This window comes from Mandrillus leucophaeus, unplaced genomic scaffold (genome assembly GCF_000951045.1).
Source record: "Mandrillus leucophaeus isolate KB7577 unplaced genomic scaffold, Mleu.le_1.0 Scaffold692, whole genome shotgun sequence".
In the NCBI taxonomy this organism is placed as follows: domain Eukaryota; kingdom Metazoa; phylum Chordata; class Mammalia; order Primates; family Cercopithecidae; genus Mandrillus; species Mandrillus leucophaeus.
The window spans coordinates 1,715,033-1,731,684 of NW_012107497.1; the positions used below are offsets into that span (position 1 = coordinate 1,715,033).

At 34.4% G+C, this 16,652-nt stretch overlaps 1 protein-coding gene across 1 annotated transcript in view; it reads left to right on the forward strand.

Annotated features, from left to right (window-relative positions):
- LOC105555622 (dystrophin) overlaps positions 1-16,652 on the forward strand; it is a gene marked incomplete at its 3' end in the record, with an annotated part of 1,920,295 nt that overhangs the window by 510,821 nt on the left and 1,392,822 nt on the right. The window contains exons 8-9 of the mRNA XM_012002637.1: positions 7,479-7,660; positions 8,753-8,881. Coding sequence (XP_011858027.1) covers positions 7,479-7,660; positions 8,753-8,881 — 311 coding nt within the window. The remainder of the gene's footprint in view (positions 1-7,478; positions 7,661-8,752; positions 8,882-16,652) is intronic.

Below are 16,652 nucleotides of genomic sequence, written 5' to 3' on the forward strand. Positions count from 1 at the left end.
TTATTGCTTAACAGAAAGCTCAAATAGTTTTCAGTGCATCTGTCTTCAGAAAGCATCTGATTTTCCTTTTTTCCCTGTTATACTCTAGGTAAGTATTATGCATTTTGAGTCACTGTTTTGTTTTTTCTTTCTTTTTTTAATTTTTTTATATATATTTTTTTGAGATGGAGTCTCCCTGTCTCGCCCAGGGTGGAGTGCAGTGGCCCGATCTCAACCGTCTGCAACCTCCTCCTCCTGGGTTCAAGCGATTCTCTCCCGAATAGCTGGGATTAGCTGGGATTACAGGCATGTGTCACCATGCCAGGCTAACTTTTATATTTTTAGTAGAGAGGGCGTTTCACCCTGTTGGCTAGGCTGGTGTAGAATTCCTGACCTCAGGCGATCCACTTGCCTCGACCTCCCAAATTGCTGGGATTACAGGCACGAGCCAAAGCGCCCAGCCTGAGCCACTGTTTTCCACTTGTGACAAGATGGTGATAGTTTTCTGCTAGTTAACACCATAAGCATGTTGAAAAGCATAATTGAATGTTCAAAAGATAAAATTGTTTTGTGTTTCTCATGGATAAACATAGGCCATTACTTTTTATCATTATTAATTTTATGAAATTCAATGATCTTCATCAATGCAAATTATTTTCATTATGATATTTTACAGTCTTTTAATGAGAAGCATTGTTACTAAATGATAAAAGCAACTGCTTGTATCAGTGAATGAAGTGCTAAAAATGGATTAGTTAAGGAGTACTTAATTTGGCTAAGGCAGAGTGTTACAAAATTTTGCAGTGCTAAAAAATTTAACATGGGAGGAGTTGTGCAAATTTTAATTAAAATGTATATCCATTGTATATAGTGACTTGTAAGAAGAAAATTATGTACAATACAGTGCTGAATGCAAAATACAAAATACTGAAAATAACAGTATCATGCCTTAATGAATTAGTCCATTGCTACGATACGGTCTACAACTTATAAGCTCCAGCATTTAGGTATCATGACATAAATCTCTTCGTTTGCAAACCTCAAAAAATAATCCACTTTACTTCCAGCACTATGTCCTTTAGAATATCACATCCATGAATTAGGTTATTGTTTACAACCATAGGTTTTGCTTGTGCCAACATATATGCCATTCTATTTTCATATTTTGAGCATTCTGACTATGCCTAGTTTATGACCATAAATGTCGTCTTTCCAGTTTCTCCATTCCTTTTCTTCTCAGTGAATGTATTTATTTGTTTCTGTTTCCTAATACAAACTCTGTGGGGAGGTTTATGCTCATCATGATTTCTAAATGACATCCTCGCACATTTTTTGTTGTTTAATAAAACTCTTAAAACACCGACCAACTAAAGCTTTGTGAGTGCACATTTATTCCTGCTATCTTTGAAATCTTGCTTGCTTTCAATTACACACGCTGTGCATTATGATTGAGTATTTCAATTCCTGCCTGTCCCTTGGCAGAAACTTGGCCTGAAATTCAGACAGTGGAGCCTCTTCTTTAGATTTCCCAGCAGTGTTTCAAGGTTACGCCCGCCAACTGGCTAATCGGACTTTCCTGAGACTGACTGCCCGAGATTAGTTTTGTTGAAGGCACTGCTTTCATCAAACTTACTCACATTGACTTTTTTGGGGTGAGGGCAAGTTAAAAGCAAACTTTGTGCAACTTTGCTTTTATTGTTTAGTTTTTGATTTTTGCAGATACTTTTAACATAGAATATATTTATTACAAAATTAGTATGTGTTGAATAAAGAGTTTGGAAAATATAGATAGAATAAAATTTTAAAAGGGAATTATTTTCAATCCCTCAAGCACATCCACTTTACTGATACCTTGAAGTATTTTTTCCCAGATGTTTTCCTAAAATTGTTCTACATAAACTATAAATCCTGCTCTTTTGATGTTATACTGTAAGGTATTGACTTTAACATATTGTCAAATAGCCTTCAAAAGGAACATTTTGACTGGCTCTGTAATATTCTTACACAGTTATATATTCAATTATTCTCTAAGTCCCTACCTATTAAGCTTATTTGGATTGATCTTTTTCCTCTTTTGTATGATAAATATTTCTTTTTGTGTTATAAATACTGTTTAAAATTTATATCACATTTACATATATCTTTATTTAAATTTCTGATAATTTCCTTGTGGCAGGACCCTAAGGGAAAATTAATGGGTCATAGTATATGATTTTTTTAAGGTTTTGATAGACACTCCCAAAATATTTTTCATAAGGTTAGAAACAACTGATACTCTTCAAGCTAAGTAGGTGTTTGGCCAAATCATTGAAGCCTCTGCAGCATAGATTATCATTCTTTTGTAATTCTTTGCAAATTTTTTAGGCAAGGGAACGTAGTTAAAACCCCACATCTCTAATTTGCATTTCAATGGTTCATTTTTATGTATATTTAGTCTTGTTATACATCACTTATTAGAAATATAAATCAGTACTACTAAATAGAGATCATGTTTGGTAATTGAACCACATTACTTACAAGGTAACTATTTGAATGACTTTCAGATACTTGGTCTTCAAATACACTGAGATAGAATGTGAGAGAATGAGGTTAAAGGTACCATGGCTAGTGCAATGACTGGGTTCTCATCCGATTTTGACTAGTTTTTGAACTTGCCTTCTAACCACCATGAGGTTCAACTTCTTTATTTGAAAAATGACCAAATTTCACTAAATGATTTATTTGTTCCATAGTAGCTTCAAATACGAAACACTCATCAGAAACGGTGTTATTGTTCAGAAAGTAAAATCTCTAGCAGTGTTATGAGTTCTCACCATTTCCATTCTGAGACGGCTTCAAAGATTGGATAAGCAATTATTAAAATCCAGTGTCAATGAACATTTTGTGTAGTACAGTCTTAGTGCAAAATTACTTTCATATAATTGTAAAGTTCTTATTTTGGGGATTCAGCCACTTCTCTCATTTCATACAATCTTAATGTCTTGTAATAAGTATAAATTACATTCCATCATTTTCATACTCCTCAAATTCTTCATAGTACTCATTATCATGCCATTGCTGTTAGTCACTGTCTTACATAATTCTTATCAATTTCTATGACTTTAACTGTTCTCTGTATTCAGTTTCTTAACAAATTCTTAGGTGATTGCAGAGTGCCAGGAATTGGCCTTAGTGCAGTCATCATAAATGAGGATTATCCCCAAGTCATAAAATTCATTTTGATTTCCCATAAAAAGTAATGTTTATAATTACGGGGTGACTCATCTGCTGTATACTCATAATCTAACATAGTCTAAGCATATTGTATAGCACATAACAATCAGCAAATATGGATTAAGTGATCATTGCTTTTTCCTTCTAAGTAAAGTCTTCTGACTTCCTGTTAATAGTATACAAATGGTCTCCTACAACTAGGTTTGTTTTTGTGTTAATAATAGAAACAGCAAAAATATGACAAAAATGACAAAAAATAATGCAACACAGCAATAGTATTAAGGTTTAACAAACTTTACAGGTTTTCTAAACGTTGGATTTGAGCTTCATAACATCTTACTTAGAGGGAACTCTGCTGGTCAACCACAGTCTCGGAAAGCAGCGTATTCTTAGGTTTTGGAGAGAATCAGAGGGCCAGCAAGCTAAGAAAATTTCAAATTGGGAATAGGATGATGATAGCTTTAGAAGCATGGTATTTCAGGTGAGACGATATTTAATTAGTTTGAATTCAGAATTATGTTCATTGAAGTGAATCCACTCTGGCAAACTTTCAGAAGGGAGCATTTGCTGCTGGTTGGCTGGAGGAAGCATGATAACAATCATGGAGGCAACTAATTGTTAAATTAATAAATAGGTTACATTGAAACTTGTTGGTGTCTACTTGTTACCATGACTGCAGAATGATCAGCTTCCTCCTTCATCCTCTACCTTCTTTGTTTCATTCTTAGTTTATTAATCTTTATATCCTCAGGCTGTAGCACATAACTTTGTATATAGGCATTTCCAAAAACTGTGGAGTAAATGATTTGAAAACTGAATGAAGTCATTTTGGATCTCTCTTAGAATTTTTGTCATACGTTGCCTTGTTTTCATTTCCCCCATATGCAGTTCTACCTTAGTTCTTGAGCACTTTTTATCTGGATTATGGTCCTAATCTCTTATTTCTCTCAAGTTTTTCTCCAGCAATCCATTCTGTACTTAAAGAATTTACTTGAATAAAATTTTGATGATGTCACCCTCTTGTCGAAAAGTGTTTACTCTCCAACCTATTGAATGAAGGCCGAATTTTCTAGTTTGTTGTTGATATTCCCTCAGTTTTCTACGTACCATCTACCAGTTTCATCTTAGTTTTCACTACTGTCCTCTCACTGGTTAAGATACACAAAGCCACTGTTCCCAAGACATGGCTAATGTGTCCCTACCTCTGCGTCTTTACCTGAGATACTCCCACTGCCCGGAATACTCTTGCCCATTCCCTCATTTCCGGCTATTGAAATCCTATGCATAATTAATTCAGTTTCCTATTCAAAGAGAATTGCTTGATCCTCTAATAGTATATGATTTTTAAAATCTGAACATGTTAAAGAACTGGTTGTGCCAATTAGAGGAACACATTTTAAATTCTGTTCAGCAATGCAATTACTTTGTACTTTTATTATTTATTTTCTTATTCCAAATTGGAAGCAGAATTCATGAATTTTCTCTTTTAAATCTCCTGGATAATCCATTAAAATATTTTGAATATAATAGATTTCTTGAAAATGTCTGTTGACGAAATTCAAAATATTTTAGACCTAAATTCCTTTCTTAAAAAAATACTGATTTCTACCTCCTGGCAGTTTTGAATTCCACATAATCTCAGAAGTGTGATAGTAATAGTTTGGGGCAAAATGTCAATAGTTTGGTTAAACAAGTACATATTTTTTGTAATGACTGAAAAAAATAATTGCATTCAGTCCACATGTTTTATGTAAATAAAATTTATTACAATGTTTGACATTTCTTGGGGCAATAAAAATGCTTGGCCAATTTTGCACCATTTTTTACTTTTTATCATGGCATATGTTTGAGGCCAAACATACATGCATATGCCTATAACACAGCAGTGAATAGGCACAGGGTCAACCCTTTTTAATTTGTTTTCTCACATCATGGTTTTATTTAATATACTAAAAATGAAAGAGCTCTAAGTTATGTTAATCACAGGTAAAGCTGACTAGTTACTAGTGAGAAGGAAGAAAATTTTCTAGAATTTCAAGATATGGTGAAGTATAGTATTCACCATATAAGAAACAATTGGTCAAATATTTTGAAAAACAATTACCGAATGAATTGGAGATTTGTAGGCTTCAGGATTCCAAAGCTAAGTTAGTAAGATTATTAAGGAAGGCAGTGTTCATGCACAAAATATTATTTACTTCTTCTTTAGAAAGTACTTGTAAAAATTACTTTGACCATTTGTTGGCTAATTAAAGTATAACAAGTTGAGCATATGTGTTGTATAACTTTGTACCTCTCAGCCTTGTGCATTGAAATGTCCAATAAATATCATTTGAATAAATGAATAAAACAATAAAATGGGAGATGATGTAACAGTCTGCTTATAAGTAATGTTTTTGGCCCTTATTCACAACGTAGCAGGCTAGCAGTTTCAGCATCGCTTGGGAGATTATTGGAAATGCAGAGCTACAGGCTTTCCGCTGATCTGTTGAATCGGATTCTGTAGTTTTAAAAGATCCCCAGGTGATTCATATGTACATTAAAAATTGAGAAGCACTGTATTATTCTATGGATAGAAGTGGACCAAGGAACATTAATTTTTCCCTCTCCTGTAACTTTTTAAAAATAGTTGTTCTGATTAATCATGGTTCTGATACTTGTAAAAGAATTGATGAAGTCACTTGTTCAACCTCCCTTTGTGCTAATGGACTTGAGACTTTACTCTTGGCTTTTTCACTTATAATCAGAACACCTGATCAGAATACACAAATTGAATACAGATCTCTTACTAGTAGTTAAGATAAATGTATGGCAAGGAAAATGCATTGCCACATTGCCTTGACCTCCTGCCAGGATTTATGTTTATCTTTTATCTTTGATTTTTATATTGATTAATTATTAAAAAACTAAAATTGCATACATTTATCATGTATAACATGTTTTGAAATATGTATACATTCCGGAATGGCTAAATTGAACTAATTAATACATGTATTACTTCATATGCTTATCATGTTTCATGGTGAGTACACTTTATTCTCACAGCAATTTTTAGGAATACAATACATTATTATTAATTAGGTTGTACAATAGATCTCTTGAACTTATTTTTCCTATCTAACTGAAATGTGACTTTGACCAACATCTTCCCAATCCCTACCCCACAGCCCCTCGTAAACACCATTCTACTGTCTACTTTTATGAATTCAACTTTTTAGATTCCATGTGTAAGTGAGATCATGTGGTACTTGTCTTTCTGTGCCTGGTTTATTTCACTTAATAGCCTCCAGATTTACAAATGTTGCCTCAATGACAAAATTTCCTTCTTTTTAAAGGATGAAAAAGGATGACAATGAAATGCTATCTAAATAGCATTTCATTGTCAGAACTTACGTTTTAACACTTTCTAGTATTAATGACACACTTCACATAAAGGATTACTTTACATTTTGGTTCACTGGAATGAGTGCAGTAACTAAATTGTAATGCCAAGTAGCAAATGAATCTTTTGAAGGAGCTGCCACTTTATATGTGTTATTACAAATTATTACTGACTTTAAATGCTGGGTTTCATTCACCCTCTGAATGTGGCAAAGGACGTGAAGTCAGATCAACTTCATGTGTAGGACTTTTGCATTTATCTCTAATGTCTGGGAAGGGAAACGACATTCTACTTTATCAGATGGGCCATAATATAAACAAATATTTTTAATATACAAGGAATATTAAAAATCATTATACGGTATTTTTCTGTTTATATTGTGGATACATGACTCATTTCAGCACAGAGACGTATTTAGCTGTCTGCATACTTTAATATCAGCAGCATTCAATTAAAAAGGTATAAGGTTTCTTTACTGAGAACTAAAGCATTAAGCCATTTTATGTAATTGTTTAATTACCACTGCACCATTTGAATTTACATGTTAATATAACTTTCCATGGAAAGAAAAATGTAATCTTTTATTTTTGTTTCTTGCCTAATGAAAGCTACTCTGTTAGATGGGCTAGTCTGGCAATTTGACTTAGGAAAAAGTAATATAGAATAAAGTTTTCATATGAACAAGGAAAAGAAACTAACTTTACTGCTCATCTCATTGGTCTGCCAAATTGGAAAGACATTTTAGGCCTGATTATCATGTTCTAATTAGTCTCTGGAGGACATTCATGGCCAACTAAGTGTTCATTAATCTATCATCTTCCTGTAACATTGATTTGTTCATTATCCTTTTAGAGTCTCAAATATAGAAACCAAGAATTGATGTGTAGTGTTAATGTGCTTACAGATGTTGCTACCACCTATCCAGATAAGAAGTCCATCTTAATGTACATCACATCACTCTTCCAAGTTTTGCCTCAACAAGTGAGCATTGAAGCCATCCAGGAAGTGGAAATGTTGCCAAGGCCACCTAAAGTGACTAAAGAAGAACATTTTCAATTACATCATCAAATGCACTATTCTCAACAGGTAAAGTGTCCAAAGGACAGGTAATATTCAAGATGTTTTCTATTTTATATGCATTTTTAGGTATTATGTGCACATATATATAAAACGAATATATATGTATATATACATGTATATATACAAAGCCTAATGTATGTATATATACAGAAAGACTATGTAAACCTTTTCAGTTTTGCTTCATTGACTACAATATTCTTTTCAAACGTATTTAAAAAATACTATTGATATGTACCATATCGTAGGAATATAGAACATAATATATTACATTTCCATTGTGTAACACACAATGAAATGAAAGGCAAACTTACATACGTATTAAACTCTAAAATCTTCATCAACTAGATTAAAGGGAAATATTGTTTTTAATCATTAAAAATACTTTATGGCAATATGATGTACAAGATCAGATTTTGATTATTCAGGATAACTTTGAAAACAGAAAAGTGGTTTAAAATATTTCAAATAAACATTAAAGAAAAACATGATGAAATTCTTCATTATATAACTGTATAGAATTCACTGGGGTTCTTCCTTGACATTGGCTTGTTCTTTCTCTCAACCGTGGGTAGTTTGGATGTTTTCCTGTGCTTTCTCAGGCACAAGCAATCGTGAAGAAACCTTTAGCAACATTTCTGTTGGAATGTGTGGAAAGCTTTTAGGCCAAACTCTCTCACTTTACTGAGCTAGCTCTATACTAGCTTTTGAAATCTTTAGTCCTTTGCAGGGTATGGACCTGATGAATTCTGGTTTTAGTTACTTTGGATTTAGAGAAAATTGCTTTTGGATGCCTGTTTTTGCCAGATTGAAGAGTACCATCCCATATAAATATTGGAGTTGTATTACTATGGAATCCTCATGGTTAAATAGCATGCTCATATCTTCCCAGATCATTTATTCTCCAACATGACATTGAGTGCCATAATTCTGGGAGTATACCAATTTCTAATATCATTTATATATGTTTAGTATTAAACATTAAATCTCACCGTTTCCATTTAATGTTCTGTTTTCTACCATGTTGGAAAGTAGTCCTTTTGGGTTACTTATGGTTTTTCCTCCTCCTCTCTATCCACTCCCCCAAACCCTTCTCTGCAGATCACAGTCAGTCTAGCACAGGGCTATGAGAGAACTTCTTCCCCTAAGCCTCGATTCAAGAGCTATGCCTACACACAGGCTGCTTATGTCACCACCTCTGACCCTACACGGAGCCCATTTCCTTCACAGGTCTGTCAACATTTATTCTCTGTTGTACAAACCAGAGAACTGCTTCCAAGATAATCTAACACTGCTTTTACTTGCTTGAATTTTTCAGTGCTTTTTATCTCCCCGTGAAGAGCTGTTTCATTTTTCCCAGTTTTACTGATTCCCTCATATGATTCTACTTTGTTATTGAGACTTCTCTAGGTTTACTATATGACGATTCTTCATAAATATGAATTCCCATAATAATGATTTCTACTTTCATTATGTAATAACCTCTAAGGTTCTCTTTGACAAAGGCTACTAATGGTTATAAAAAACATGAGGCTCATTAAAAGGTTTATATATGTAACTTCAAAAAGTGTGGGCAAATCTGTGAAAATTGCTAATTACACTATTTGGGGAGATTTTTCTAGATAAAGAAAATACATATACTACAGGTGAATTATTTTTTATATTCATTCCAAAATATATATTCTGTGTAAGAAAAATGCAACTGCAAGCTTCTTCATATGCTCTCCGTTAATTTTGCTAATTTAAACTTGTGTATAGCAGGCTCTGTAGTATTTATAAGAAAAAATCACACTCAAAGCAGGTCATATTCTAGGCAATGTTTCGTACTTTCTATATGAAGAAGCCTCTCAGTGGAGTTTTCCACTCTTGCAATATTGTATGGAATCCAACATACAAGAAATAGCCTTGTAGACGTTACAGCGTGGGAATGAAATGCGCTAAGTTTGCTAGATTTGCAAGAATTACTTTTTAACAAAAATGATTGATTTTGCTCAGCGGAGCCAATTTGAAACGTGCTGGATGATGTGATTTTTATCAAAACTACACTATAAATGAGAGTTTAAAAATGATAGACCTGATCCTATTGGTTAAAAAATGTGTACATTTTTGGAGACTCGATTTTTTTTTAAGATAGTGGCGTGCATTTAATTAGTAATTTATTTGGCAGTTAATTGATGCATTAGCTAAAAATTTGGAACTCTGAAATAGTTACGACCTCCATCCTTGGCTAGTTTACTTGCAAAGCTCTCTTCTCACTCCCTCTCATTCTGGACCTCTTGACTCTCCATCGACTCTCTAAACTCTATTTATACCATTCCCCCCATTGAAATCACCAAGACTTAAGGAATAAGTGCCACCTCCTAAAATTAAGGAGCATACACCAAGCAAAGATAAATGGTTTTTTTTCCCCCCCTCTCATTATCACTTTATTGAGCTGGTTTTTTTTCCCCCCCCTCTCATTATCACTTTATTGAGCTGCCTTTTTCTAGGTTTTCTGCAATGCCTATTCTGGTAGCGCATTTTCACCTCATTACCACCTCATTAAGGCATTGCTCAGGTATGACTCCTTAATGAAGTAATTACAAATGGACTTACATCTTGCTAGACTCTGCTCATTCTACCTTTGTGTAAAAATTACCGAATACATTATGTCATAAATAACAGATAATTCAACAAATTCACTTACCTGTGTTATTTAAAATAAGGCATTCAAATCAGTATAATGTTTATCCTTTGGAAAAGACACAGCACAAATCACAAGAGATGAGGAATGATATATTCTGACTGTTACTAAAGAGCATATCAGAAGATGATGTTAAATGTAGTTAGGTTTGATAAGTGTATGCCTTTATTCACACTAAACATTAATTCCAAAAGTGTCAGAAGGACTGAGCTTACACTGCAGCTATAGGCTGTACCTGCTCTACTTCAAATGAAGTCAAGACAGGCTGGATCTGATGCCATCAGAAAGTTTTATTAATGTGTGGTCTACAGAGAAAAATAAAGTCCTCTATAAGAGAGAGCCATGCGGGTGACTGTCCCCTATGGGAAAAACGTGCATGCCCCCACTCCCCAAACACATCACTCTGCTTTAACTGTTCATTTATTTATTCAACAAATAAGTATTCTTAGTCACAGAGCCAAATGGCTTTTATTCAGCTCTCCTAACTTTCTACCACTGAAGAAACATTTTTCTCAGCCTCTACACTCAGCAGGTTCTTCCTCTCTGACTATTCTGTGTCTTTGATTATCTGGCTCTTTCTGCTCTTCCAACTTCTTTAGCTTGTGAACCTCATGGGAGATGTCTTGGCCTTCTTATCTGTGTACTTGTTCTCTTAACATAATTTAATAATTAATAATTTAATCTCCCGGCCTCAATCTGTATGCAATCTGTATTCAATCTGTATGCAAATGATCATTGTATCTCTGTCTTCACCACTTCCAATCTTTCTTGAGTTATAGCCACATTTCCAATTCATTCTCAACTCTGTGTTGTGTATCTATACCTTGATATCCACTAATATCTCAAATCTAGTATGTCTCCAAGTGAAATTTATTAGAGTTTCTTGTCCATTTTTTTGTTATTCACAGTCCTAATAATATTCACAATTTTTTTCACTTAATTTTGCCCATATAACAAGGCTACTCTCCTAAACTGCCTTAAAAAGATTTATGATATATTAATAATTTATGCTTTTATGCTCATTACACATGTATTTCATGTTTTCTTCAACCAAATTAAGTCACTTGTTATCCTACACAGGTGCCCCAAAATTTTCCACATTAGCTTTTATGCTTCCCTTAGCTCGGAGTGCTTTTGTCTCTGTTTTAAATAGGCCAACTTAATTTATATTTCTGTGCCTAATTAGTAAGTGGCAGAACCTGAATTCAAATTTACATTTATCCAACTCCATGCCCATCCTCATTATACTAGGGTGACACTGCACTTTCTCTACTGTGATTCTTGTATATTGGGTTACTCACACATAGAGCAGTATTCATACATTTGATTATTTAGCACTTGTTTTTTTAATCACCTACTATGTGCCAGGTACTGTTACTGGACCAAGTGACACATAAACAAACGTACAAAACAATCTGTGTCTGAATTTATTCTAATTTTATTATCCTCCGAATCTCTTCCCTCTTGCCATATGTTTTTAACTCATTTAATAAATGGTAGGGCCGTGTGTGGTAGCTGACGCCTGTACTCCCAGCACTTTGGGAAGTCAAGGTGGGTGGATCACCTGAGGTCAGAGTTCGAGACCAACTGAACCAACATGGTAAAACCCCATCTCTACTAAAAATACAAAATTAGCTGGGTGTGGTGGTGCACGCCTGTAATCCCAGCTATTTGGGAGGCTGAGGCAGGAGAATCACTTGAACCTGGAAGGTGGAGTTTGCAGTGAGTTGATATCGTGCCATTGCATTACATCCTGGGCAACAAGAGTGAAACTCTGTCTCAAAAAAATAAATAATAAAAATAAACAAATGGTATGATATGAGCATTTTAATTTTACATGTGAGCTTTTCTGTTTCATGATCTCTAGCACAGCATATCTGGTAGCAGAATTGGAGGCCAATATTTCATCAAAGTCATTTCCCTCCTGATGAAGTAGATGTGACTTAGGAAATAATTAGAGAAACCGAGGATTATTGTGAGGTTTCTTTCTTAAGCAACTGGCCAAATATAGAGTTGCCACAAACCAAGATGGGTGAGACTGTAGAAGGAACAGGTTTGGGAGTGAACATTAGGATGTCAGTTTTAAACATATTAATCTTGAAGTGCCTATAAGGCTATGAATGCATGTAAAGAAAGGGGATCTAAGATCAGAGTTGAGGATAATAATTTAGAAGTCAACACGTTGATAGTATTTAAATCCATTGGCCAGGATAAGATTACCAAGGGAAAATGTATAGACAGATAAGAGGTCTCTAGATGTATATATGATGAGGCATCAGCAAAGGGGCTGAAAAGGGTGGCTGGAAAGGGGAGAGAAAAAGCTGAAAAGAAAGGAAATGATGGATGTGGTATTCTGGAATCCAGAAGAAAGTGTTTTCAGGGAAAGGAAGATGTCTAACTACATTAAATACTGCTGGTTAGTTCAAATAACTTGATGATTGAAAATTATTCAGTGAATTTAGCAAAACGTCAGTAGTGTAAGATGTCTGGGAAATCCTAATATATAGCAGTTACTACAATGGAATTACTATTCACTCTTAAAACTTGGCCATTTAGACCAATAAGTTACGTGCTCACTCTAGCTTATATCCACTTTAATAAGAACAATTTCAATGGTGCGTGCATGTGTGTGTGTTGGGAGGTGTTGCTGATTAGAGTAGGTTCAAACGACAGTAAAAGTGTAAGGCTACCTGCATTGTAACACTTAAAAAAATATACTGAGAGCTGAGTGCAGTGGGTCATGCCTGTAATTCTGGCACTTTGGGAGGCGGAGGCAGGCAGATCACTTGAGGCTAGGAGTTTGAGACCAGCCTGGCCAACATGGCGAAACCCTGTCTCTACTGAAAACACAAAAAGTAACTGGGTGTGGTGGCACACACCTGTAATCCCAGTTACTTGTGAAGCTGAGGCATGAGAATCAGTTGCAGTCAGGAGGCAGAGGTTGCAGTGAGCTGAGATTGGCCGCTGCACTCCAGTCTGGACGACAGGGCAAGACTCTGTCTCAAAACACTACCGTAAATAGTTGATGGCCACAGAAACAAAAACATACTTCTTTTAAATTATCCCATCCTGATAACTACTCATGTGTCTATGTATTAGTTTTCAATTTTTGATGCAACGACTACAAACCTAGTGACCCTGAACAACGCATATTCATTATTTTACAGTTCTGTAGTTCAGATGTTTAAAACAGATCTCATTGAGCTAACATTAACATATCAGCAGGGCTGCCTTCCTTCTGGAGGCTGTAGAGGAGCATCTATTTCTATGGCTTTTCTAGCTTCTAGAGACTGACCACATTCATTGGCTCATGGCTGCCTTTCAACTTCAAAGCAGACAAGGGCAAATTGAGTCTTTCTCACATGACATCACTCTGACCTATACTCTTCTGCTCCCCAACTTCTACTTTTAAGAGCCTTCATTATTACTTACTTGTTATGTGACCTTGAGAGAATTTCTTGAACTCTGAGCCTCAGTTTCCTCATGTGTATTATTGAAACTGTTTCTAACTCATAGAGCTATTTAGGAGAGTCAAATGAGATGAATTACATAAAGAACATTTCATGGCATAAGCACATTGTAAGTGCTCAAAAAAAAAAAAAACCAAAACAAAACAAAAAAAAAAACAGTTACCGATATGATTACTACTTTAGATACTTCAGGGGAAAGATAAGATTTTGTGGTCTGATCTGAGAAAATTTTTATATTTTTATTAGCACTTCTATGAGAAGAGATAGCCTGGATTCTGATTTATAAACAAACTCACAACCTGTATAGAGTTTGGCAAGTTAATATACCGAGTAAAAGATTCCAAGGAAAAGGATATCCTTTTTAGTTATGAGGTTGCTGAGGAACAATCTTGGAACCATGCAGAGTGAAACATAGTAATGCCTTTTATAAAGCAGAAAAAGCACTTCTAGGTGATTCCACATCCAGCAATCCTGTGTTGGGAGGGGATGAAGGAGAGGAGATTTTTCACTCTATCTCTGCCATTGCCCCTCCTGACACAACTTGTCCCTCAGACTGTACACAGATTGTAGAAAGGAATTGGCAAACAGAGGATGCAAAGCCAGCTAGTGGGGACCACTCCTTAGATTAAAATTATCATTGATTTGCTTCAAGGAAGCCTTTATACATTCTGATGTGACTGAACAAGTGACCCAGAAACAGAATTGTTAGATTTTAGTCAACTCTATAAATTGGTACACTGAAGACTTCTGAGTAGAATTTTAAAACTGGAAAGAACCTTAAAGTGAATATATGTGATGTTATTTTCAACAGATACACTCTTATCCTTTAACTTCTTTTGAAATCTTACTTTATTGTGGTAAGAACACTTAACATGGGATTTGCCCTCTTAACTGATTTTTAAGTGTAAAATACAGCATTATTCACTATAGGTATAGGCATAAGTTGTACAATAGATCTTGAGAATTTTCTCATCTTTGATAACTGAACCTTTGTTAATTAACAGCTTCCCATTTCCTCCTCTCCAAAGCCTCTAGCAACTATTATTTCACTCTCTGATTTGATCAGCTTATTTTACGTACCTCTTATACATAGAATCATGCAGTATTTGTCCTTCTGTCACTGTCTTATTTCACTTCCCATAATGTCCTTAGGGTTCATCCATGTTGTTAACGTGGCAAGATCTCATTCTTTTTGAATATTAATCTCTTGTATGTGTGTAACACATTTTCTTTACTCATCCATCAGTGGACACTGAGGATGTTTACACGTCTTGGCTATTGTGAATAGTGTTGCAATGAATATGGGATTGCAGGTATCCCTTCAAGATCCTGATTTCAATTCTTTTGGATAAATATCCAGAAGTGAGATTGCTAGATCAAGTGGTAGTTCTGTTTTTAATTTTTTGAGGAACCACCATATTATTTTCCATAATAGCCATGCCATTTTTTACTTCACTAACAATGTACAGTAGTTGCAATTTTTCCACATCCTCACTAATGCATTTTTTAATAGTAGGCGTCTAAGAGGTGTAAATGTGATAGCTCATTCTGCTTTTCATTTCACATTTCCCTGATAATTCATAATGTTGAACATATTTTCATACACCTGTTGGCCATTTGGGTGTCATCTTTGAAGAAATGTCTATTCAAGCTTTTAGCCCATTTTTAATTGGGTTTTTAGGGTTTTTTGCCAATGAGTTGTAGGAGTTCTTTATATATTTTAGAAAATAACCAGCTGTTAATGTAAGGTCTTCAGGTCTGACCACAAAATCTTATCTAAGTCCTGATGTGTTTAAAATAGTAGTCATGATATTAGTTGCTGTTATTTTGATAACTTAGAATGTAGCTATAACATGAAGTATTCTTTATGTAATTCATTTTATTTAACTCTCCTAATAGCTCTGAATTAGAAATAATTCTCATAGTGTATACATATGGTTTGTATTTTTCCCATTCCATAGATTGCCTTTTCACAGTGGTGTTTTCTTTTCTGAACAGAATTTTAGTTTTATGTAGTCTCAATAGTATTTTTTGTTTTTGTTGCTTGTGCTTTTAGTGTCATATCCATGAAATAATTGCCGGGATGAATGTCACAAGATTTTTCCAATGTTTTCTTCTAGGAGTTTTATGGATTGAGGTTTTACATTTACATATTTTATCCATTCGGAGTTGATATTTGCATATGGCATAAGATAAGCATCCAATTTCATTCTTTTGCGTGTGGATATCCAGTTTTGTCCAACACCATTTATAGAAGAGATTATCCTTTCCTCCTTATGTATGCTTGGCTCTATTGTGGAATATCAGTTAACCCTATATGTGTAGATTTATTTCTGGGCCCTCTATTCTGTTCCATTGGTCTGTATGTCTGTCTTCATGACAATACAATTTATTTTTAATTACTGTGGTTTTGTAATATATTTTGAAATCAGGAAGTGTGATACCTCCAATTTTGTACTTCTTTCTCAAGGTTGATTTAGCCATTTGGGATTCTTTGTGATTCCATATGCATTTCAGAGTTTTTCTCTGTGTGAAAAATGCCATTGGAATTTTGATAAAGATTACATTCTGTAAATTGCTTTGAATATAATGACAGTTTTAAGTCCTTCTATCCGTGAATGTAGGATATCTTTCCATTTGATTTTGTCATCTTTAATTTCTTTCATCAATGTTTCATAGTTTCCAGTGCATTCTCTTTGACCTCTTTAGTTTATCACTGTTTTTTTTTTTTTTTTTTTTTTGGTGCTATTGTACATGGAATTTGTCTGCTAATTTCCTTTTCATTATTAGTTCAAAGAAACTCAACTAATTTTTGTATGATTTTGTATCCTACAACTTTTCTGATTTT